Genomic DNA, 23,939 nt, shown 5'->3' with positions numbered 1-23,939 from the left:
AGTGAAGTGGGCACACTTAACCACTATGCGCCACCGGGCTGGCCCCTCATTGACATATTTTTTGTGGTTACTTTGGGGTATTACAATGTCAGAGTTGAGTAGCTGCCACTAAGACCATTTGGCTGACAGAGCCTAAAATAATTGCCATTCGGTCCTTTAGAGAAAAAGTTTCCCAACTCTTGACCTATATCATTGTAGCCACTTACAGAACATGGATTTTACTTCCAAAGTCTAGAAGCTTTCCTTGTTGTAATAAAAATGGACCCCCCGGGGGTCAGCTGATGAATATAAACGGCACATCCCTTGAAGTGTCTTTGAGAGGGTTTTGGGTCCACAGAAGAAGACGCCAATGTTGCTGCTGCAGGAGGGGGAAGAAAAGGAAAAAGCATGTTACCCAGGGGCAAGGTGAGCCAGAAGCCAGGGCAGAATTATACAGTTAGTAAAAAGGAGGTGGTTGTGACTTTAATTGTTTACTTTTCTCCACCCATTTCCTTTTTTCTTGATTCTCTTTTCCTACTTTCAGCAGCACCAGCCTCTCCCACAGGTTCCCAGAGTCCTTTGATGTGCTGATCATACCGCTAGGTGGAGCCAACAAGATTGAGGCTAGCAGGGGCCACGGGGGAGGCAGTTTCAATACGGAGGTGATGGCGCCTGGATTTTGGGTCAGGTGACTTTGATTAGAGTCCTTTTAGATTGGAGACTAGAACGTAAACCCTTGAGAGCAGGGAGGTGGTCTGTTTCACTTATCATTTTCTGTAATTCCACCACCCGGAATAGTGCCTGGCATACAGTAGACAATCAATACACGTGTGTTGAATGAGTGAATAAATGGTTCTGCTGATTAGTATCTGCGTGGTCTTGAGCAAGACTTTGGACCTCAATCTCCACAGGTGTAAAACGAAGACACTAATGACTACATTGTATGTTTTATTGAAAGCAAAATGAGATAATACATTCAGGAAGGTTTTGAAAGTATTCGCTATTACTAATATCCTGTTCAATCCTTCCTTTTTACAGATAATAAAATTTATTATAAAGTAACAGCAACTTAGTTTATTTCTCCTGTTGGAATTATTTTAGTGTTCAAAGAAGGCCGAAAAGAAGAATTGGAAAGGAAACAGACATTGCATATATACATAAACGATGCATCAGTGCAAGGATTTGGGCTGTCTCTGGAAGTTGGGATGGGCTAGTCTTTATACTTACAGAGACCATGTTTTCCCTTGTCTTGCACTGTACTCTTCCTTGTAGCATTTTTCCCATCCCTGGCACAAACTTGATTAGTTACGTTAATCTAGATCCAAAGTTCTCATACTTTGCTGGGCATAAAATTATCCAGGTATATTGTTAAGGCATAGATTCCCAGGCTCAGATTCAAGGCATGCATTTTTAGCAAGGCCTCCAGGTAATGTGAAGGCACATGGTCCTGGGAGACACACTTTAAGAAACACCGTCTTCGAGAAATTTCTCAGACCCCAGGACCAGCCCACCATACTACCTCTACTTCTTGACCCCTGGTTTTTGTAGGGGAGGGCCTCCTCTAGCCTAGCTCTTCTTAGCTGATATATTAACACGATTGTCTGCCGTGCATCATATCCACATTTAATGATGTGTTCCAGGACCATAATATCCGTGGTAGAAATTGATAGTTCAATTACGTTTCAAACTCCAGCTTCAAAGGAACTTATCAAGTGGATTCATTTGTAAATGACAATATGTTTAAAATGTATAAGTACTATTTTTAAAAGACATAATTCCCATGGCTAAATTTGAGAAAGTGCTTTTTCAGAAAATATTTCCCAGTGAAAAATATGAGTTTATGACTGAATAAAGCAATTTTAAGGTGTTTGTGGAAAATAAGGTAATGGTTAAGAGTACCGTTGGTTTCACCACTGTGTTCCTGGGCAACTTTGGGCTTGTAATTATCTCTTCAAAGCCCCTATTTCCTTGTCTATAAAATCGGGAGAATTATAGTACCTAGCTCCTGGAACCTTTGAGAGGATTAGACAAGACGTTGCAATAGCAGTCTTCCACCCTGTGCTTGGCACGTGGGGAGCTCTCAGTAACAATTAACTTATGTTATGACCCCCATGTCTACCTGCTCCACAAAGTTGAAGAGAAGATGTGATGTGAGCTGATAACCCAGTGATGATTTCAGCCTTCCTAGATCAGCAGTCTAACACTAGGTTTTTTTGAGTTCTGGACTGAAACATTTTGAATGATAGATGGGTCAGTCAAAATCCTTGCCGGTGAGGAGTCACAGCTTGGCTTAGTATCTGATGCCCAGAGATACCCTTGCATCTCGGTTCAAAGATGCTGTTATGGATGGTAATATTTTCCCATCAGTGTAGGTGTCACCAAAGAGATTGCCCACTGGCTTATTCCCAACATGCTAAGATTCCCCTTTTTCTTAGAGCCACAGTGACTGTGTGCAGAACCCGAGGGTGCTCTTTGATGCTCTGCCTTGAAGATTCTCTTTCAAAGGATTCTGATTGCTGGCTGCCAGGTGTACCACTGGTGTCCCCAGCGGCTCACAGCTACCCCGCCTCTTTTGAAGTTGTGGCAATTACACTGCACAGTTAAGGACACACTTTTCTGTATTCGTGTAACTGTCATGGTTGTGCAATCGCCAAAAAGTTTCACAAAGACCGTTCATTATCTACCTTGCACTAAGGCGAAAAGGCTGGTCCTTCACTAGCTTTCTGTGCGTTACTGTCCCCACACATGGCATTCTTTCGCTCGCCTTGCTTACCCTCCTTAGCATTTGTGGTTTCAAGTGTGGAGATTTCTCATCACAAACACATACTGTGAATCATGGAGCCGAGGATCCCCATAAAGTGGTTAAGGCACAGACATGGCAGTCTTTTTTTTTTTTTTTTTTTTTTTATGGGGCAATGGACAAATGCAACAGAACCCTAACAGGGTTGGTAAAGAAAAAAATTCTTCTATAAAGTTTAATTACCCACCATCGTTTAGAATTAAAAAGAAAAGATTCTCTGTAAAAGACATATAAAAACACAAGGCATTATTCTTCAGTTTACAGCCTGCAAGCTGCAGAGCTTGCACACACAGGAGGAGTCCGATCAGCACCGACATTAGCCGCATTGATCAGTCTGAGCTGCTGACTTTGATGAGAAAAGGACACATTTTACACAAGCTGCAAAGAGGGTTAACATTAATGGTATTATTTTTAGCTCTGATAAACAATAAAGAAAATCCTCTCATCCCCCTTTTATTTGCTAGATAACTCTTATGCTCTTCTCGGTGGGGTTGATGCATTTTTGAAAACATTTCAGCAATGCCATGCATGAAAGACATCCAAAATGTTATCCACCAGGAGATTTCTGTCCAGCAGATATATGGGAGAGTGGGTGCGCCTGGGAGGAATCCTGCCATCTTGCTGGATTCCCAGGTTCTGCTGCCTTGAGCCTTTCTCTCCTTAAATTGTATTCTTGTTTTTACGTGTTGGCTTTTATGCTTGGTAAGTTATAACCCTGTAGGGGCAGACCCTAAACCCCATTTAAAAAAAAATCAAATTACTTTATACCCTGAGTGAATTCTGCAAATAAAATCGATAAACAGAAGCTTCCTGTGGATTTATGGAGGCTTAGAAAGAAGACAACAGGAGCTACAAACTCAGTACTAGACAATGGACACCACTTCTGGTTAATCTTTCCCAGTGAATGTTTTTCATTAGAAATGCCTCCAAATGATTCATTGCATCATTATATTTTGTACAACACCTTCTTTTTCATAAGCGCACATGATAATTGTGTTGGCCAGTTTTTTGTACCCCAGGTCCCAGTTGATTTGCAGCAGGCTCCTTTGTTACTTTTCTCTGCATCCTAATGATTCAGCTGTTCATTAGAGGCTACAGATGCTCACTGCTGTGGTGCTGCTTCTTCCCGTCAACTCCATCTTCTTTGGCAAGAGTGACGACTCTCGTCCTAGCTTCCTCATCCTTCTCCCTGTCCCTTCACTTGCTGATGCTGGCCACTGTGCTCAGTTCTGAGGAGCCTAGATAAAGTTGCTGCCCTTGAGGACATCATGGTCAAATAGGGGATAGAAAGGAAGGTAGTTGACTTATAGTGTTGGGTCCCTGGGAAGGGAAGAGCCATTTTTCTGCCAATCTTGTCCCCTCCCCATCTCTGATAAAACACCAACATATTGTAGGGGAGGAAGACATTTCCTCTACCCGCTCTGGGTCCTTCTGGCTGGAGAATGAACTAAATTCACATGAGACAGAATAACAGGAGAAAATTAAACAAAGCTTTATAACATGTATACATGGGAGAGGCTCAGGCAAACTGAGCAACTTGCCAAAATGGCTGAAGCCACCATCTCAAATATCTTCAGCTAAAGACAAAGGAGGATGTTGCAGGTGGGAGGAGTCAGGTACAGGAGGTTATCAGACAAGTACAGTAAACAAGAGTAAGATTATTATGCAGATTTAACTCCTTGCCTTCTGAATTGATTAAGAGTTTCTAGAGATAAGGTCATCCCCCTTTCTTCCGGTACAGAGAGGGAGACACATTTGCGGATGGAGATTTCCTTTACAGATGTAAATATCTCTTAACAAAGGGTAAGTAAATTCTACTTTTCAGAGTTTCTTTCCTGTCTTCTGTTTTTTAAAAGTAACTAGCCCCAAATAATCCTCATGTCAAAAAGACGTATCTTGGGGTGGCCAATTCCAGTCCCCCATGATATATACACCTTGATCTAGAAATATCCTAATATTTTTGCCATATCTAATGATTTGGTAGATAATATCACCAAAGAAACTTTGCAAAGTAATGATAAATTCACCTTGTGCTCACCCACCTCCTTAATCTCATCTACCACAAATGGAGTAACGCCAGTAATTTTCATTGAATCTTCACTTCATTATAACTGGAGAGCTGGATGTCCTCTGGTGGAAAGGTACAATTTAAATATGCCAACACTATCCAAGGCATAAGTTTATGGTGCTTTATTTTTCTCATGAAGCTATAATTCATCATGTGTGGGATTTCCATTTAAATCTATTTCTTTGAGTATTCTGATCACTTTAGTCACATAATGAATGTTTAGGATATCCTGTTAGATCGAGGGCCCTGTATGCTATAATCAGAATGCTAATTTCTTAAAAATATCATTTAAAAACATTTTGCACATATGCATGTACAAATGAGAAGTGGAGGGTGTGCACACAAGCAAATGTGGTTCCAGATGGATGCATTTACTCAATTTAGTATAAAGGTATTTTTACATTTCTGAAAACAATGGGTGGTCTAAAATACATTCGTGCAATATGGATCAGCCACTCTCAATTGTACAGTAAGTCGGCATCTTTCTTCATTGTGTTGGGTTGAACTGTTCTAACAAATGGTAGCACTCTCTTATTCTTTCTTTTTCCCTTCAAGATAAAAGAAACACTTCTCCAGAAGTTATGAAAAAAATGGCCAAATCTTCAAAGTTTTTATGGTAATTAATTACATAAAGTTTTATGCCTCTGAGGCATGGTGAACTTATTAGTACATAAGTCAAAAGTGGCAAACTATAAATATTATGTGAAGTGTAAGATCAAAGATTGAAGTCCTATGGAAAAGAATTTTATTCAATTAATTAAAAACAGCTGATCCACAAACCCAGAGGATTGGGTATATGCACAATATGTGTTTATAAAAAAGGAGCTGCATGTGACAAAGATACATTTATTTTCATTCTGTCTACCTTTTTGGAAACAGTTCCCTGATTTTCTGAATATTTGTCTTAAGCTTGGGAACATATTGAAAATGTTTACAAAAAATGAAACACAGCTTCCATTTTTGTATAAGATGCACATTTCTGTAGATTAGTAAGACATGGCTTTCAATGAATATATTTAATTAACCTACTCTGTTTTAATTGGGAGAACGACTTTCATTGTTTTTGTGTTTGAGTTTTTTCTCTTCTTGTCTAACTTATGCAATCTACAGCAACTGTCACATGCGTGTGAGTTTGGGCATAGCGAAGACTTTTTGTACATCCACTTACTATTTGTTGATCTTCTTTTAAAACCATATTGGTATTTTTGTAATACAGCTGATATAATTATGAAAATTAATTGCAAATTAAACAATGAAATGCACTTTCCCATTTTCTACTTTCAGTCTTTGATCTCTTTTAAATTTTTTCTTCCCCTTTCCTTATTCGTATTCATTTTGATGTCCATCAATTTGTTTCTCTATTACTGTTATTTTTGCAATTTTCTGGTTCCTTTATACCTTGCACTGTTCTCTTTGATCTGTTCCCCTTCAAGCGTTATTTTTGGTGCTGTTTCTCATGTTCTATGAAAAAATATTTTTGCCCCTCTTCCTTTTATTCTTTTGATTTAACTCCTTCTTAGAACAAGAACAAACTCCAGCTTTGAGAGAACAGGTAAATGTTTTTAAAAGAGTAAGCTCTACGAATCCATGGCTTCTTGCTGATGAATAGAAATGGCTGAGAATCTACTTCAAAGACCCTCAAGAACAAAGAATCTTTTCTGAAGCCACTAACAAATCCACCAATTCTTTCTGACCCATCTCTGCCAAAAGATACACGCTAATAACAGGACAGACCTGTCTTGTAAGAGTAGTGAAGTCAGCTTAGGAACAAACATACCTTTGACATAATCAGGGGAAAACATACTGTTTATCTCTTTAATAACCATCTCGAGGAAAATTAATGTGACTTTGTCCTTTGTGCGGAACCATAATTGGATTGTGTGTTTCATTTATATCTGGACAAAGGCCAGGATATTGAAATACTTCTCAATATTAGATTTTCTTGTTTAAAAATTAGATTTTATTGGCATTCTCTTTCTGAGATTTCTTCATTAAAAGCTTCATTAAACATAAATCTTCTTTTACACAGCAGAAAACAAAATTATTTTAAGGAGGTCATTTTAAAAGTCTTTTGGAAGGGTGGTGCTAAGCTTTTAACTGGTGGCTTGTCTTTTCCCAGGGACTTGGCATTCCAGGGATAAAATAATAATTGATCCTTGCCTACATGCGTCTAATAGTAGTTACATTGATAGTTGAAGTTATATAACAAGTTGTAGTATTCTAGAATCTAAGGCTATTGCAGGTACACTATTTTTAAATTTTTGGGCTAGGAAGTATGCCATAGAGGCTTGAGTCAGTGACATCCAAACCTTGGGTGGGGGGACTGTTATTCTGGAAGAGCTAAAGTCATCCATTAGGATGAGAGATTTTACATAGCTAATGTGCTGAAAAATTCAATTGGGCTTTAAGTACATTTATGTTCTAAACTTTGATTATGGCTTCTGAAAAGGGATGAACACATTCCTCAAAGGGCAACAAAAAAAGTGACAGTTTGTTTTCCCACTTTCAAACTGTTTTCTATTCCTCACTCCCTGCAAAATCGGGCAGACTCACTTCTCAACACCATGCAACATAATTTTGGGGGCAGAGTTTGCGCAAACTCCATTCTGCTCTCCATCTCTTGATGTTGTGTTCCTGGCTCACACTTTTCTGAGGGAAGAGAGATAATTAAATGGTTCGGTTTGAAAGTCCTTCCCCACTGGGCTGAGAATTTTATGTGTAACAAAAATAAACAAACACAATGTGAGATGTCAATAAGGGAAAATCACAATAAAGAGTGGTCCTATCTATGAGAACTTAAAACTGAGACACATGTGTCTGTGTCAAAAGCGTATAAAGTAGGAACATTCATTCCATGATCATTGAAAACTGAATGTGAAACATTTATTAGATGAAGAGATTTTTTTTTCCCCGAAAGGACAAAATAGCATCAAAAAAATCTGGTTGTGGCTGTAACATATGAGCTTGTAACATTTTGTTAGTTTTCTACCCATAATCCTTTTAGGGAAACTGCAGATAAAATGATCTAGTCTCTGTCTCTGGACAAGTACCCGGTGGGTATGCAATGAAACCTCGTGACTTTCAGGGCCCAGAGGAGGCTGGGGATGTAGGAGACAGGACTGGGCATTGAGTAGGCAGCACGGTGGAACCAAATTCTGAGGCTCCAGAAGCCAGGATGGGTTCAAAGCACCACGTTTGGAGAAGCTGTAGAGCCAGAACTGGATGCTAAGCCCAGTGTCAACAAGAGTCAAGGCAAGAGGCGAAATGGAGCCAGTGGGTTTCAGGAGTGGCAGGGGGAGAGCCCCAAGACCACTTACCATCGGGCTTGGCCAACTCTTCTAAGGCATCTGAGGCTGAGCCCCCGGGGTAAACGCAATGTGCAGCTGGTCCATTTGATGTGGATGAGGGCTGCCCAAGGTAGAGAAGCCCAAGGTGTCCTGGCCTACATGCCAATCCATATGACCCAATGGATTTTATGGCGTGGATTAGGGCCGCCCCAGGGAGAGAAGCCCAGGCCATCCTGGCCTACATGCCGATCTATATGATCAGATTCATATCTAAAGTTATACGACCACACAATAACCAGACCCCATCTGCACTGAAACCATTTAATGACTTTTTACATCATCTTTTCTTTGTCTAGTAAAAATAAGTCATGTACCCATACCTTATAAATTTAGCCTTAACCTTCAACACATTGCAGCTCTTCACTGCCCATGGGTCCTGTCCCCATGCCTGCAGCTCTTCACTGCCCATGGGTCCTGTCCCCATGCTATTCTCTGAATAAAGGAGCACTACTGTCAGGCCTTGAGAGTCCAAGAAATCTTTCTTTCGACTCCTTGACTCCCTGAGCCGCATCACCTTCACTCCCTCCCTAAACTCTGAGGCCAACGATTAAGCTTTTCTTAGCTTTTCTTGTTGGAAATCTTTTGCTCTCAGGATAATTCAAGGTGAGGAGTAAGCCCCACAAGTGCTCCTTCCAACTCTCTCTTCCCTGGGCTGATGTGGGCATGATGTAGTCAGGAGTCCAGACCCCCCACAGTGAACACTCTTTTTCTGAGTCCAGGGTTTCTTGGACAGGCTGCTAAGGCATAGGGTGTAGAGAGGGTTGACTGTGGTCTCACAGAGCACAGGACAGTTTAAGTCAAAGTGAATTCACACACAGAGACCACTGGAAGTGGGCGGGTTATGAACCCTGGACAGCTACCTGATCACTTCTTCCACAGCTCCCTCCTCCCTAAATCTCTGTCCAATAGCTGTTCCAGGGCCGTCTAACAAATTCAGCAACAATTAATAAAACAGAAAGTAGAATAGTCTGGCACAAAAAGAGTATAAAAAATGTAAAAAAGAGTAGCCAAACTGACCAAAAGATGAATAATATTCACCAGAAAAGTATTCCATACTATAGAAAAAATACTAGGGAACTACAGAAAGTGTAACGAAGCAGTAACCTTGATGCAAGAAAATCACAGAGTAGCGAGGCCAGAGCTCAGGAGAGAGGACAGGACAGTAGGGAAATAACAGGAAATAGGGAATTAGTTAGAAACACCCTGGTGGATTTTAATTTACTCTTAAAGGTTCAATACTGATAAAGTGGACAGAAAAAAAGGTCAGGGTGTAGAAGACCTAAATGACATGATTAATAACATAGCTGTGAGTAATATGTATTAAACTCTGTAACCAGCAAATAGAGAACATATTACCCTACCCTCCAAGTATTGTGCTTCCTGGATCTCTTGTCAACCTGTATTTGCTTCTTTGTCCATCTCATCCAGTTTCATGGCTCCAAACCCAGTTTATAGGCTGCCTCCTCCCACGTGTGTATCTCCAGCCTGAACTTCTCCCCTGAACTCTTGGTTCATATTCATCTGCCTATTTGACATCTCCACTTGGATGTTTTACAGGCATCTGGAGCTCAACGTGTCAAAAACTGAACTCCTGGTATCCCACACCGGCCAGCCTGCTCCTCTCACAGTCATCCCCGTATCGGTAAGTGGTAACTCTACTCTAGCTTGGGCCACATCTCCCATCCAAGCCATCAGCAAGTCACATGAGCTCTACTTTCAAAAAATATCCGGAATCCAGCTGCTTCTCAGCACTTACCCTGCTCCCAATCCAAGCCACCACCGCCACTTACCTCCTCACTGGCCTCTCCACTTCTGCCTTATGCCCTTCACGGCATATTCTCTCACAGCAGCCAGAGTGATGTCGTTAAATATAGGATGGATCATGTCACTCTTCTGCTCAAACCTTTCAGTGGCTTCCTTTCTCAGAATAAAGGCCAAAGTCTCATAATGACCAGCAACTGTCCCCCAGTTACCTCTCCTGCCACTCTTCCTCCCACTCACTCTGTTCCTACCTCACTGGCCTCCTGGGCCATGACAGGAACTGTGTGTCTCCTGCTTCAGGGCCTTTGAAAATGCTACTCTTTCCCAGTTGTCCACATGCCACCCTCCCTCACTTCCTTCAGCTCTTTGCTCAAATATGGAAACTATTCTTTAGACAAAGCTTATACCAGGACATGCTGACCTCCAAGAGCCGTAGATGATGAGGATTCAGAACGAAGATTGATTTAGGGGACATATAATAGCAACGATAAATGTGTACATTAGTGCCTCGCACTTTACCAAACTCTGCAATGTACTACGCATTTTTTAAGTTATGAAATAACACCGTGACTGCATGGTATCATCTATTTTTGCAATGGGCTCAAAAGCTCAAATAAGCTACCTTGTCCAAGGTCACAGAGCCAGTAACTTCTAGAATCAGAGACCACAAGCTTTACTCCTGTTTTATGGTCCCAGAGCAAATGCTTTTCCTCCTCTCTGTTGAAGTTTGTTATATAACGATAACAACGGTAATAATTGAAATAATAATAATAATGATAGCAGCTAACATGTTCTGAGTTCCAAGCACTGTTTTAGGCACTTTACATGTATTCACATGTTTAATCCTCACAGAACCTAGCAGGTAAGCACTATTGCTATTTGCAGATTACAGAGAGGAGGACTAAGTCAGTGGAAGGATAAATAACTTGTTGGAGGCAAACCGGTGGTAATGGCACAGCCAAGATTTACACCCAGGCACTTGGGCTGCAGATTCTGGGTCTTTAAGTACCAACCTAAATCCTTGTTTGGTCTTAAAACATTTTTTTTTCTACTTTGCTAGACATGCTAGAAACAGTCTACAGTTGGACATAAGTGAATTTCTAGATGGGTAGTTAGAAATCAATTGTGTTCACCAAAGATCTCTTGAAGACATAGGTAGTTTAAGAAATATCATCTTTAGTTAAGTTTAAGTGTGAAAAATTTCAACGTAATTGCTACTTGTCAGATGCTGTAAGCCAGTCAAGCAGAGGTGTGGTTCCTGAAATATCCCATGACCACCTTTTCTGAGGTTAATGTTTTATCCTTAAGCAAGGTGCCCAGGACTGCAGATTAACTAGCAGCCAGCTCAGCCCAAGACCTTTCCATTTTGGCAGAATTTGAGTTTCTCCAGGGAGGCTCCCAGCAGGCAGGGAGAAAAGATTGTGCCTTACCTGGGGTGATTGTAGGCAAGCTGTCGAAACTCGTTGTTCCAGTTGGGTCTTCCATAGAAGGTTTTCTGCTTTAACCCCGTAACCACATCAGTATTTTCATCCCAGTGTAAAGCTATGTGAACAGCCTAAAGTAAAAATTGTGGTATCAGTTGACATTTAGAAAAAAGAAAGGGAACCTGCTTCCAAATAAAAGATGAAGTTATTATCTTATTTATAGATTTAATACTCAAAAATTGTCTTTATGTGGCTGGAAATGCTTATCATTATAATCAGATATCACGGATTTTGCATTATAGGACAGGCATCATATCTCAGTTATCTTTGTATTCCTCCACTATTAAAACAAAGTGCTTTACACCTGGGAGATGGGCAATGACATGAGCCTGGAGAGAAGATTTTTCTTTAAAAGGATGAGAATAACACAGGAAATATGGTTACGGGAAAGCAAGCACTAAGCTACTTCCTTTCTTCTGCCAAAGTTTTCAAAAATTAATCTCTGCCTCTGTCCCCACTCACTTCATAGGAAACCTGGGGGATTTGAGAAGGGCGCCGCCAGATTAAAGTGAGAAAGTGTCCAGGAGGAAGCTGGATCTTATGATCGGATCTCCCCACTGGCGTGAGATGGTTTGAAGTGTGCTGTCCGGGTTCAAGTGCTTGGAGGATGCTGAGTCTGGCAGACAGGACATGGTGGTCAAGCATAGCAAGGGGCATGGTTGGAGCTCTGTGCCCAACTGTTTGCTATCCAATGACGTGAATGCACCCAGGTGTCAGGTCAGTAGTGGTCGATTGACAATAGCCTGAGGCATAGCAGTGCCTGGGGATGATTTTGTAAGCTGCTGAATTCTGATAGCTACCTTGCTTCTTATCTCCCAAGATTTGTGTGCCCTGTGCTCATCCCTTGACGCCTCCACAGCTCTTGAGCTCACCTGCTCCATCTGCTCACATTCTCTGACTCTACCTGCTCCTGACCATTGTGGGTATCAACCCTGCGAGGCGAGCTCTTAGCCCAGGTTCCTTCTGCATGCCAGACTTCCCCGGCTGGCCTTCTCATCAGTCTAGGAAAGCAGCCACAGATAGGCAGATGGAGCAGAAAATAACGGAATGGCCCTAACAAGCCAGTAGATGATGGTGGATGATGGCAGAATCGTAGAAATCCAGGCTGCAGGAAGTTGCCTTCAGGCAAGTCTGACCCCAGGTAGCAGGGCTGCTACTGGAATTGAGTTTGGAAATAGGGCTCCAGGCAAGGAGAGGGAAAAATGGTGAGAGGAGCAGGATCTTCTTCTTAGGCAGGTTTATCAAGACAGAGAGTGCAGCAGACAGGAGTTCAGGAATAAGAACTGAGGTGGTAGTTCAGGACTGAGCCTTAGAAACTGGCAAAAGCTCTGTTGTCAGAACTAGAACTCAAGGACAGAGTTGTATTAGCCTCCAGGTGGGAGTGGCAGTGTTGCACACCCACAGCCCCCTTACTTAACAGTAGGATTGACTGATGGCGCAGAAGAAGCTGGTTTCAGCTGTAGGCAGGAAAAGCAGAGACAGTCAACTCACGTCTGGCTAAGTGTCAAATCTAACGATAACTCTGGCCTTATTCTCCTTGGCTTCTCCACCACATGCCTGAACATTGCTGCTTCTTGATTCTATTTGCATTGTAAAATCCTAATTCTTTTCCTTCTCTCTGGCTCTTCTTTTGATCCAAGGAAGAAACATTAGATTTTGTTTTCTTATCACATTCTCCTATCTCAAAATGTAGCTGCCTTCTCAGTCTCTGGTCTCAGCTCTCTGTATCTCTTTTGGACCACTACTCTCCAAAGAGGTTCCATTTTCATGGCCCAAGTAGCAATATCTACAAAGATGAATCCAAACTTTCTCTCCCAAGCCCTCATCTTCCTGCCTGAGTAGACTTCTGCCTCTTGAACTCCCCAAACATACCTTTATGTGGATTTTTTTCTGTTACTTCCAATTGATGATCATAACTAAAAATAAATCTTCCCAAATAATTTGTGACTTCAAGTTAATTTCACATACAATCGTTGAGTGATTTCAACAGGTGGGCAGTGTATTATGAATGAAGTGGTACAGAGAAGAAAGAGAGGTCTCTGCTTTGTGAGGAACTGGTCATCGAGAGAGGGGCAGCCCACATGTATGACTACCGTGATATGAACCAGACCAGGATCCCTCTTTGCTAAGGACAGAACAAAGTGCTCTGGAGAAGTAAACAAGTCACTCAGGTGAAGTCCAAGTAATTTTGACTAAGAGAATTGGGAAGGCCATCCAGGGGCCTGAGCTTTAAAACACGCAGTAGGCAGTGAGGAAGAACAGGGGGCATTAAACGACATATCAGGGAATAGTATGAGCGAAGACATGGAAGCATGAAATTGTACAGCATGATGGGAAAGCACGCATTGCTTGGTGGCTCCAGTGCTGGGGGAAAATGATGCGGATAGGATAGAACAAATAGGATGCTTTAGGACAGGAAGAGCCTTAAAATACTTGCTTCAGAAGTCTGGGCATTATCTAGTAGAAAAAAGGGCCTTTCCAACTTACGTTGGTGGTACCGCCAAACTACCAATCACTGATGTTCAAACATTTAGAATTATATTTGTTCCATATTTCTCAGCCCAATGTTCAATTAATCTCCAAACCCTGTTGATTTGCCCTTCATAATACCTTTTCCATCTGTCCCTTCTGTTCTTGTCATTCTGCCACTTTGAGGTTGTTCAATTCAGTTTAACAATTGGCTGTTTCTAAAACAGCCTCTTGATTTCTTACTGACAGAATGCACCAATTATTTTTTTCTGTAATTTGGGCATCTAAAGAATTTCCAACATGTCAGGGCAAAAATTTAAGAGCACGTCTATTGCAATTTACTCGTATTCAGAAAAAAAGTATATTTTATACACTTTTGGATGTGGCAGAGATGGGATGGGACAGAGCTGTGTTGTCACAAAATCAAGCAGAGCCTCAGTCTTGCAACTCCCAAATGACTGGGAATGCCTAGTGGACACGGGATCAATTCACTTTAGAAGCAGAAGGGCAAGCATGGTACCAGACAGCAAAAGGCTTGTCTGTGCTGCACCATATGGATCATTAGTCAAAAACCCCATCTGAATACAGAAAATGTTTGTTTGGAAAACATAATTAACACTATTTAATTCATTAAGATGTTTCAAGCCTAATTCCCAAGAAACCTATATTTCAAATCATCCCAGAGGAATAAATATTTAAGGCCGACTGCAAATAAGTCCCTAAAAATTCATTTAGCTACTGAATTTCAAGCAACGTCTTATTCATTTGCAGAAGCACAGAGTCAAATTACAGTGATGTTCTATAGGGCCAATGTCTATGTCTCTGTGTGTGTGTGAGAGAGAGAGAGGGAGAGAGCACGCACTCAGGAGCTACCAGGAGCGCATTTATTTGTAAATTTAGTGATTAATGCATATCTTGGCTAAAACACACTTTCCTTAAGTAAATATCAATCATAGTCGCTACAGAAGTGCTGATTAGAACATAAATTTCGTAACCTAGTAATCACTTCATTGTTAGCTTCCATATTTGAGGAGTTAAAAAAGATTTAAAATTTGATAGTTATCATTCAATATTATCAACACTGAAATACTACCATGGTGCGATATTTTGATAGACATTGATTTTGGTAAACTCAACCTTGATGCTTCTTTAGTGTAATACATTGCAGATCACCTGCCACAATAGATCATTTTAATCTTAGGTGAATAAACATATGTGCACAGAATTTATCAGAATGCCTTAAGAAAAAGAAATCTCTAGATAAATCATGTATTCACAGTAATTATTTTCTGTAGGAGCTCACATGCTTTACAAGGCAAAATATTGAATGTAAACACTTGGGAATTTTTTCTGTTTACCTCCGAACAACTCAAAACATAGAATTAAAACCAATGAGAAGCTCAACAAGACAACACAGCCAATCAATAATATTTGCTTGGTGTCACTAAAATGACAAATGCAACTTTTGATGACATCGTTTTTCTTGGGTTTCCATACTTGGGATTTTCTTCCATGAACCAACCCCTTTTCTGGTCTTCGTTTCTATTCTCCAGCAGGTTAACTCTAGGTTCTTTGATTGCTACAATTTCAATAGTTTGTTCTAATCTGGTTTTATTTTATTCTTCTTTCCTTTTTTAAGAACATAAAGATAATTCTTTCATGCTACCAGATTACGCATAGAGCGCATCATTGAAATTGTTCCTCTTCTCTTTGCTCTATTGTTAGATGAGATAGATAACATTGCTCATTCTCAGGGCCTTATCAATACCTGATTTTCATCCCAGCCAGTAAGAAATATGTGATAACTCAGAAAGCGAGTTTTCCCTCTCTCACTCATGCACGTTTCCAGTGAGAGCAAGAGATCAGCAAACCACTCAAAAGCCGTTGGATCCCGGCAAATCCAATAGAAATACACCTGTCAAGAGAGAAGGCAAGAGCACAGATCTGTCTTTAATGTGCTGATAATCGCAGCCTACTTTATCTCCATTAAATTATTTGAGCCCAAATGGCCACTTCTGCAAAATAACATGCTTCCCTCTGCCAGGGAACAAACACTCACACTGTGATTTCTTTGGAAAGAAATTCACATTGTGTTTGAAAAAGCCCAGAGTGAATTCAGAGAGTCAGGAGCTTATGTGTTGTTGCCAGTTCCTCTGGCTGAGGATCAATTCACCGTCTTCCTGGTTGTGCTTCTTCTGAGCGAGGTTAATAATCTTGACTCGCTGTGCCTTTCACAGCTCCCAAAGGGGGATAAATCCTTAGCCCCACCCCCTCCATCTTTATTATGACCCAAGCTCCGGATTTGAACTCTCTTCTCCAGAGACCCCAAAGGCTTGTGCGCTAATCCACTTCATCAGCATGACCTCGGGAAGGTGGAGATTATGGTAATTGCAGAATCAAGCCACACAGGCTAGAAGTTTTCCCTCAGCCAGACATATTGGTGTCCAAGAAAGCGGGTAGGTGGTGGCTGTGGTTGTGTGTCAACTGCTAAAATGAAATTAGGTCTTGGAACATATTTCTTTTTAACTCTCCATGTTTTGCGAATGGCATGTGACAAGAAGTAGTTTGGGTTTGCTAAAATAAAGGCTCAGCTCTTGTGCTTTGAGCTTCAGGAAACTGTTATCTAGAAGAAACCATGGGAGATAGATATATTAACTCTTCTGAATTTTCTCGCACTCCTCTCATTGCTGCCCACTATGGTTTCCTGCACCCGCTGTCCACAAAGAGACATCCCCACTGCTTAGGAAAATCTACCAGGACTGTCTTGATCTCCACCAGGAAATAGCTCCTCTAATAGCCAGTGTTCAGCCAGCCCTGGTGATCTAGCGGTTAAGATTCAGTGCTCTCACCACCACGGCCTGGGTTGGTGTCCTAGTCAGGGAACCACCCCACCCATCTGTCAGTTGTCATGCTGTGGTGGCTTCATGTTGTTGTGATGCTGAAAGCTATGCCACTGGGATTTCAAATACCAGTGGGGTCACCCATAGTGGACAGGTTTCAGTGGAGCTTCCACACCAAGACAGACTAGGAAGAAGGACCTGGCCTCCCACTCCCAAAAAATGGGCATGATAACCCTGTGAATAGCAGCGGAGTAGTGTCTGATAGGGTGCCAGAAAGTGAGAGGATGGCACAGAAAGACCCAGCAGGGCTCTGCTCTGCTGGAAACAGGGTCTCTAGGAGTTGGAATCTACTCCACAGCGCTAACAACAACAAAGCCAGTGTTCTCCTCCTTCCCCCGACATCAGCCAGCCTGCAAGCTCGGAATCATATAATGAAAGTAATAGATGAGATTTAATTAACAGATCGAGTTTGATTTCTAGGCTAAACATCTTACCTATCTCACCTATTCTCTCCAGGTTTGTGCAGGAATTTATCATATTGAAGTATTAAGTCAAATGGTCAAGGAAAGGGGACACTTGAGCAAAGATGTGGAGGAGGCAAGGAAGTTGATGGTTAGGGGAGGCACACTAGAAAGATGGCAGGAACAAGGAGTGAAGAGGCCACGTGGGACCTCTCAGGGCAGAGCCGGGAGGCCAGTGTGCCTGGAGCTGAGTGAGAAGGGGAGTGGAGGAAAAGATGAGGTCTGAGGGGAAGGCCGGGGAGGCACAGATGTGGGCTCTGGGGCCATGGTGGACTTTTACTCTGAGTGAGATAGAAGGCGTCGAGCAGGGGAGGTGACGTGATCTGAGGAAGGAAGATGGGCAGGGGCACTCCGGCAGCTGTGTTGAGAAGAGACTGGGCAGTGTGAGGGGGAAGGGAGGAAGACTGGAGGCCAGGAGGCTGATTTTATATCTTATGTTGGTGTTGAATACTGCTATCTTTCTTTCCACCTTGCGTAGTGCCTAATCTAAATTATTCTTTGAAAACCTTAGCCTTCCTTTGAATGTGCTTTGCTCCTGGTGGAAAAAGAAGACCTACTGACTGAATTTAATGCCCTTCTCACCTATGTTCCTCCTCCTCTTTCCTGCTCTCCCTAGGTTGTTTTATCTAAGAACATTAATGGTGGCATTTGGTATAGAACAAACATCATTGATTTATTTTCTGCTATTTCCCACTCTTTAAGGACCATGCTTAAAATATTCATATAAGAATAATAAACCAAAACATTTGCTTTTTTAAAAAACATGTCAATTTCAAGTCCAGTTCCAATCATCCTTCTGGGGAAAATGCCCACATCTTAGCTTCCTTCCCTCACTGATGCTTATCTTTTCAAAGAGAGATCATTGCTGTCCTTACTTTCTTGTGGCATTGCTGTGTGTCAGCGTTCTGAGGGCTTGCCAAGCCTTTTATACTTTGTTCTTCCCTGTAATGGTTTTGTGTGTTTTTCCCTCTGTAATTGACTTAGAGGTGACACTGGTGCAAGAGGCAATGGAGGGACACTGAATAGGCTCAGGAGAAGTGCTTCAGGCAGAAAAAGAAGAAAGCAGACTTTGAACAGAGGAAAAGGGTATTTACTTTGACACTCTTTCATCTTTGTAATGGTGAGGGACGCTCACTGTGAAGGCATAGAGTTCCACCTCTGCATTTCGTCTGGTAGGAAGGACCTGGTCAATGGTAGAAGAAACATCCCAGACAATAGGCTACTCCTCTGTGATCTGTGCTCCCACACTCACCCCTCCTTAGTCTCCAAAAATAAAACAAACCTAAAATCAGTTACCCACAGAAAGCATGGCTTTCAGAATTGTGTAGCTGATATCACAGGCCAAAAATACTTAAAGTTACTTTAAAAGGTTTTGTTAAACAGAAAGTCATCCTCCGTAAAATGGTGAAAGTTCTGAACTTTCATGGTAATGAAGTTATTCCTTTTACAGGACTCATTCCATACATTTTTGTAGACATAATGGATCCCTGCATGTTTTAGGAGACCAGTCCAGGACTGGGTAATAGGGTTAGGGAGTTGTGTGTGCATGTGGCCTGTCGCAGACCTTTGCTCTCATATCATTCCTGGGCACTAACCACCAGACCAAACTTAGCCACGTCCAGTCTCAGAGGGCCTTGGCCTGAGAGACACTCACAGCCCTGTGTTCTCTGTGAGCTGCATCTCATCCCTGTGTTCCCCGCAGCCTGGGCTTCTCTTTAAGAATTCCATGGTAGCACATGTGGACCAGGTCAAGGAGATCTGGGGCCAGTGAGAAATGGACCTGTGTTACTTTTTGATAAACAATTCCAGAAAAGAAAAAAAAGAAAAGCTACTCATCTGTTTTACCACCAGAGTTCCAGACTCTCCAATCAGAGGCTCCTGTCCCATAGCCTGGATAGACATCCACAAAGACAGGCAGAGACACATCCAAAAATACACCCCATAGGATTCTTTAGGATCCAAAATCAATTTCCCAAGAATAGCATGGGAACAAAAATTACTTATTTATCTACGGCCCAGAATCTTTCCAAAGAAGGAAACTGTACCTGAGGGCGCAGGTTTAGGATGCAGTGTGGCATAGTAATGAAACATTGTGAGCCCTTCAGCCCTATGACAGCCCTAGACTCCTGGCTTCATCGTCTACGAGCTGTGTAACTGGGGGCAGGTTATTTAACTGAGCCTAAATTGTGACACATGTAAACTGGCAAAAAAGTACAGAACACTGCCCATGAGATTATTCCTGGAAGCATTTAGCTCAAGGTTTAACAGAGACATTAAGGGCTCTGAGATGTTAGCGGCTATTGGTACTGTCCTCACTGTCATTTGGAGGAGCTTACAGAATGAATACCGTGTGCTTATATTTGGGAGCAAAGGGGACCATTTGCCTTACTTGGGGTTGTGTCCCCACTGGTCACTCCTGAATTATAGAGATGGTAGTCATTGAGAAGAGATGAAACTAGACTTTATCTCTAGCACCAGTCTTGAAAGCTCAGCATTGATCATAAAGACTTAGTTCTGAAAAAGGAGCCCTTTCACTAGTGACAGTGTACCCCAGGCTCTCTGTGTGCTAAGCACACATGGAGTTGTTTTACAGGGTACCAAGGTTGACCTTGACCTTGATTGATGCCTCTCCCAGGAGAAGGCCAGCGCACTATGAGCTTGCCTGTTTCTAAGCAGCACCAATGTTCCCCACTGTTGTGGACTGAAAGTTTGTATTCCCCCAAATTCATATGTTGAAACCTTAGCCCCCAATGTGATGGTATTTGGAGATGGGGTCTTTGGAAGATGGTTAGATTTAGATGAGACCATGAGGGTGGGGTCCCCACAATAGGACCAGTGCCCTTATAAGAAGAGGAAAAGACACAGCTCCCTCTGTCTGTTAGGTCAGGACACAATGAGAAGGTAGCCGTCTGCAAGCCAGGAAGAGCGTCCTCACTAGACCCTGACCATGCTGGCACCTGATCTCAGGCCTCCAGCCTCCAGAACTGTGAGAAGCAAATGTTTGTTATTTAAGCCCCCAGTCTATGGTACTTTTGTTACAGCAGCCCGAGCTGACTAAGACATCCACACTGTAAGAAACAGTAACAGAACTGGCAGGAGCTCCAAACGAGCAGGGTGGGTAATGGAGACTTTCCATGCAGGGAATCACGACTGCTTTCCCAACAGAGAAGTTTTCTCTCTGAAAAGATAGAGATTGTAACTGATATTTACAAAACATAGTACCACCTCAGTAAGTCAACATCATGTCCTGGTTTTTATTGTGTGCTTGTTGTCGCCAAGGTCATCCTGGATGAATACAACAGCAAATGAATTTTGAAGCAAATATTTCTTCTTATTTAGAAGCTTCCCTCAATAATGTGGCTTCCATATCGAGTTTTGTTTTTTGCTTTTTGGTTTGTGAGGAAGATTGTCCCTGAGCTAACATCTGTTGCCAATCTTCCTCTTTTTTTCCTCTCCAAAGCCTCAGTGTGTAGTTGTCTATCCTAGCCGTAATTCTTCTAGCTCTTCTATATGGGATGCTGTCACAGTATGGCTTGATGAGCTGTGTGTGGGTCTGTGCTCAGGATCCAAACCATCGAACCCCGGGCTGCCAAAGCGGAGCAAATGAACTTAACCACTACGCCACTAGGATGGCCCTCCACATCCAGTTTTAAAGAGATAGAATTATAAAACTGTTTCTCGATTTGCCTATTGTAAGACTGAGACCACCCTTTGTCAATCATTTTTAGTCCTTAAGACTTTTTCTTAAAGCTATTATCCTTAATGGCAACTATTTCATGGCTGTACTGAGGCTCTGCCCCTTGACCAAGGACCGACCTTATTGTGCCTTTGTTTGTTCTAATTATTGTTAATAATACTTGTTGGATAATCAAAATGTTCGTTAATATAGATGTGTCACTTAATGATGGGGATATGTTTTGAGCAAAGCATTGTTAGACAATTTCATCCTTGTGTAAACATCATAGAGTGTACTTACACAAACCTAGATGGTATAGCCTACCACACACCTAGGCTATGTGGTACTAATCTTATGGGGCCACCATGGTATATGTCGCCTGGAACTTCATTACGTGGTGCATGACTGCAGTAGAATGATTAAATAAATTGTGAGATTTTCATACTACAGAATACTCTGAAGTTACTAAATAAGATGAAGGCAATCAGCAGGTATCGATGCTTGAAGGTGCTCCAAGTCATAACAGAAAAACAAAAACAGAGCAAATCGCACATCTCTCAGTCTCTCTCTCTCTTTCCCACATCCCACATCCCTATTTACATAAAAATAAAATAACACCCTGCGCATGTGCATAGGTCAGTATGTGTGTACAAATGCACGAAAAAGTTAGGGAATAAGATGCTCTCAACTAGTTAATGGTGAGCCCCCCTGGAGAGCAAAGTGATGGTGGTGGTGAATTTGGAGAGGTAGGCGAATGAAGGGAGGTTGTTGACTGTTTGAGTATTTTATTTGAATCTTTTACAAGGACACTGTCATCATGTATGGATTGTGTGGTTAATAAAGCAAGATATTAAAAATATTAATACTGGTCACCTCCCTACAGGCAATGGTGAGCCCCAATGGAGGACTGAAGTCTTTTGAGGCTGCCCAGTGAAAGATGAGAAGCACGTGTGTCTTCTCGGGAGAGAAACACGGCCTTGTGTTCCCCAGTTCAATTTATTACAACACTCTCGTGGTTAGCAGAGATGATCAATTCCAGGAGTAGCCAGACCTCCAGTGTGAGAGAAAGTGAAAGTAAATAATTCCTCAAACTAAACAGATTAAATTAAAAGCATTTTTCATTCATTAGAAAAAAGAGCAGGCCCTCCTTTGTTTTGTTAATATATTTAAGTAGAGTATGGATTTTTGCCTTTCTTGGCCTCTTTGCCTTGTTCCCACTGGCTCATGCTGTCTTTTTATTTGAATTATCTGTTTATTATATTAGGTTAGGAACCTAAAGGCCATTTTGCATGGGACACACTATAAATACCCATTATCACAGTTATATATTATTGAGCTGATGAAGGAAGACAATTTATGAAGAAATTAGATTATCTCAGTTTTTCTATAATCTATTTTACTATAGTCTGAAGATTACATATGCAGTTAAGAAAATGAACCAAATCTTCCAGTTGGCAGTTCTCTCAGCTCTGTCTACATGGCTGTTATATCGGGGAAACTAAAACGTGTAAGCCTATATATTTATGTCAGCAATCATTCCCCTCCCTCCCCATTCGTACACACCTATTTCATTCATCATTTTGACAGTTTGCTTGTGCAAACTATCCTAATTTTTTTCAAGAGCTCTTTTCACAAATTGAGTGTGATGTAGAATTAATCATTGCCGGTAGGCAGGAGTTGGAGGCCTTCCATCACCATGGGGCATCTCTACCCCTCAGTGCTGGGCATCCTCCATATTGCATCGCAGAGCCTTCTTACCCTCCCACACCAGCTTCCCTCAGCCCAGAGGAGCACTACGTTCTTATCTGTGTTCAACTAAGTGAAGTTTGACTCCTACTCCTGTGTTGAAAATATCCCTTTCATATATTACAGCTTTTTCCATTTCCTCCACAGCAAGCCATCATTATATTTATTGTTGTTTTGCCTTCTTGGGAAGTCTCCTAACCACTTCTCTCTTTTCCTCTTCCTCTCCTCCCTACTATCTTTAAAAATAAAAGAGGGGCCAGCCTGGAGGCATAATGGTTAAGTTTGTGTACTCTGCTTTGGCTGCCCAGGGTTTGCAGGTTTGGATCCCAGGCGTGGACCTAGTACTGCTCATCAAGCCACACTGTGGCGGCGTCCCACATAAAATGGAGGAAGATTGGTACAGATGTTAGCTCAGGGCCAATCTCCCTCACACACACACAAAATGATAGAAAGAAATTTTAAAACACCAGCTTCAAATAGAGAGTGCTACACATGATCCCAAGTGGTGAGTGTCCTATTGGCTATTCTCTTGCATTTTACTTAGCAGTGTTCTAGAATAATGTGGCAGAGAAGAAGGGTGAAGAGATACAATGGCAACAACTGAGAAACTTTAGTGCAATTTTTTTATTGTAGACTTGCAACATGAGGCTTGTGTGTAAAAATGTATGCCTTTATGCCAACTTGTGTTTTCCAGAGGGACGAGAAAATGCCACCTAATTGCAATTAACCATTTAGGCTTAAAATCCCAGCTCTGAACTCCTATGCTGTTTCTCCGCCTCTCCTTGTTACAAAAAAGAACAATCTGAAAACTATAGACCAGATCTATAATTGTGAAGACGCTGTTAGATAAATATGCACTACTCTGCTCTGCTGCACTTGAAAAATTATAGAGATGCCAACAATTTAGTGGAGGGAGTAGTATTTATATCTCCAAAGCATGTGGGCGGCCCTGCCAAATATTAGCTGCCTAGATCTAACCATAGCTGTACTCAAACAAACACAAAGTTTCTTTAAAACAGAGTAACTTAAACTTTGTCTCACACATGCAGAAGCTAAGGAAGTGGCTCTTCAGGATGATTTTCAGCCTAAACTTTCAATAGCATGAAACCTCACTTCTTTCATACAAGAGCTTTGACGTGGAAGTCAGAAATGCGCACTCTGTCCTGACTCAGTGGCTTTAGGCAAATCACTTCCCACTCTAAGAACAGATGTCAGCTCTCATTTGCATATGCAAAGCTAGGAGGTCAA

At 41.8% G+C, this 23,939-nt stretch overlaps 1 protein-coding gene across 1 annotated transcript in view; it reads right to left on the bottom strand.

Annotated features, from left to right (window-relative positions):
- Positions 1-231: 231 nt before the first annotated feature.
- NOX3 (NADPH oxidase 3) overlaps positions 232-23,939 on the bottom strand; it is a 57,426-nt gene continuing 33,718 nt past the window's right edge. The window contains exons 11-13 of the mRNA XM_014846976.2: positions 15,677-15,823; positions 11,386-11,510; positions 232-358 (exon numbers count right to left, since the gene is read on the bottom strand). Of these exons, the coding sequence (XP_014702462.2) occupies positions 232-358; positions 11,386-11,510; positions 15,677-15,823 (399 nt within the window). The remainder of the gene's footprint in view (positions 359-11,385; positions 11,511-15,676; positions 15,824-23,939) is intronic.

Source organism: Equus asinus, chromosome 1 (genome assembly GCF_041296235.1).
Source record: "Equus asinus isolate D_3611 breed Donkey chromosome 1, EquAss-T2T_v2, whole genome shotgun sequence".
NCBI classification, from domain to species: Eukaryota; Metazoa; Chordata; class Mammalia; order Perissodactyla; family Equidae; genus Equus; species Equus asinus.
Note: the sequence above shows the minus strand (reverse complement) of the source record. Positions and strands in the feature narration are given on the sequence as shown.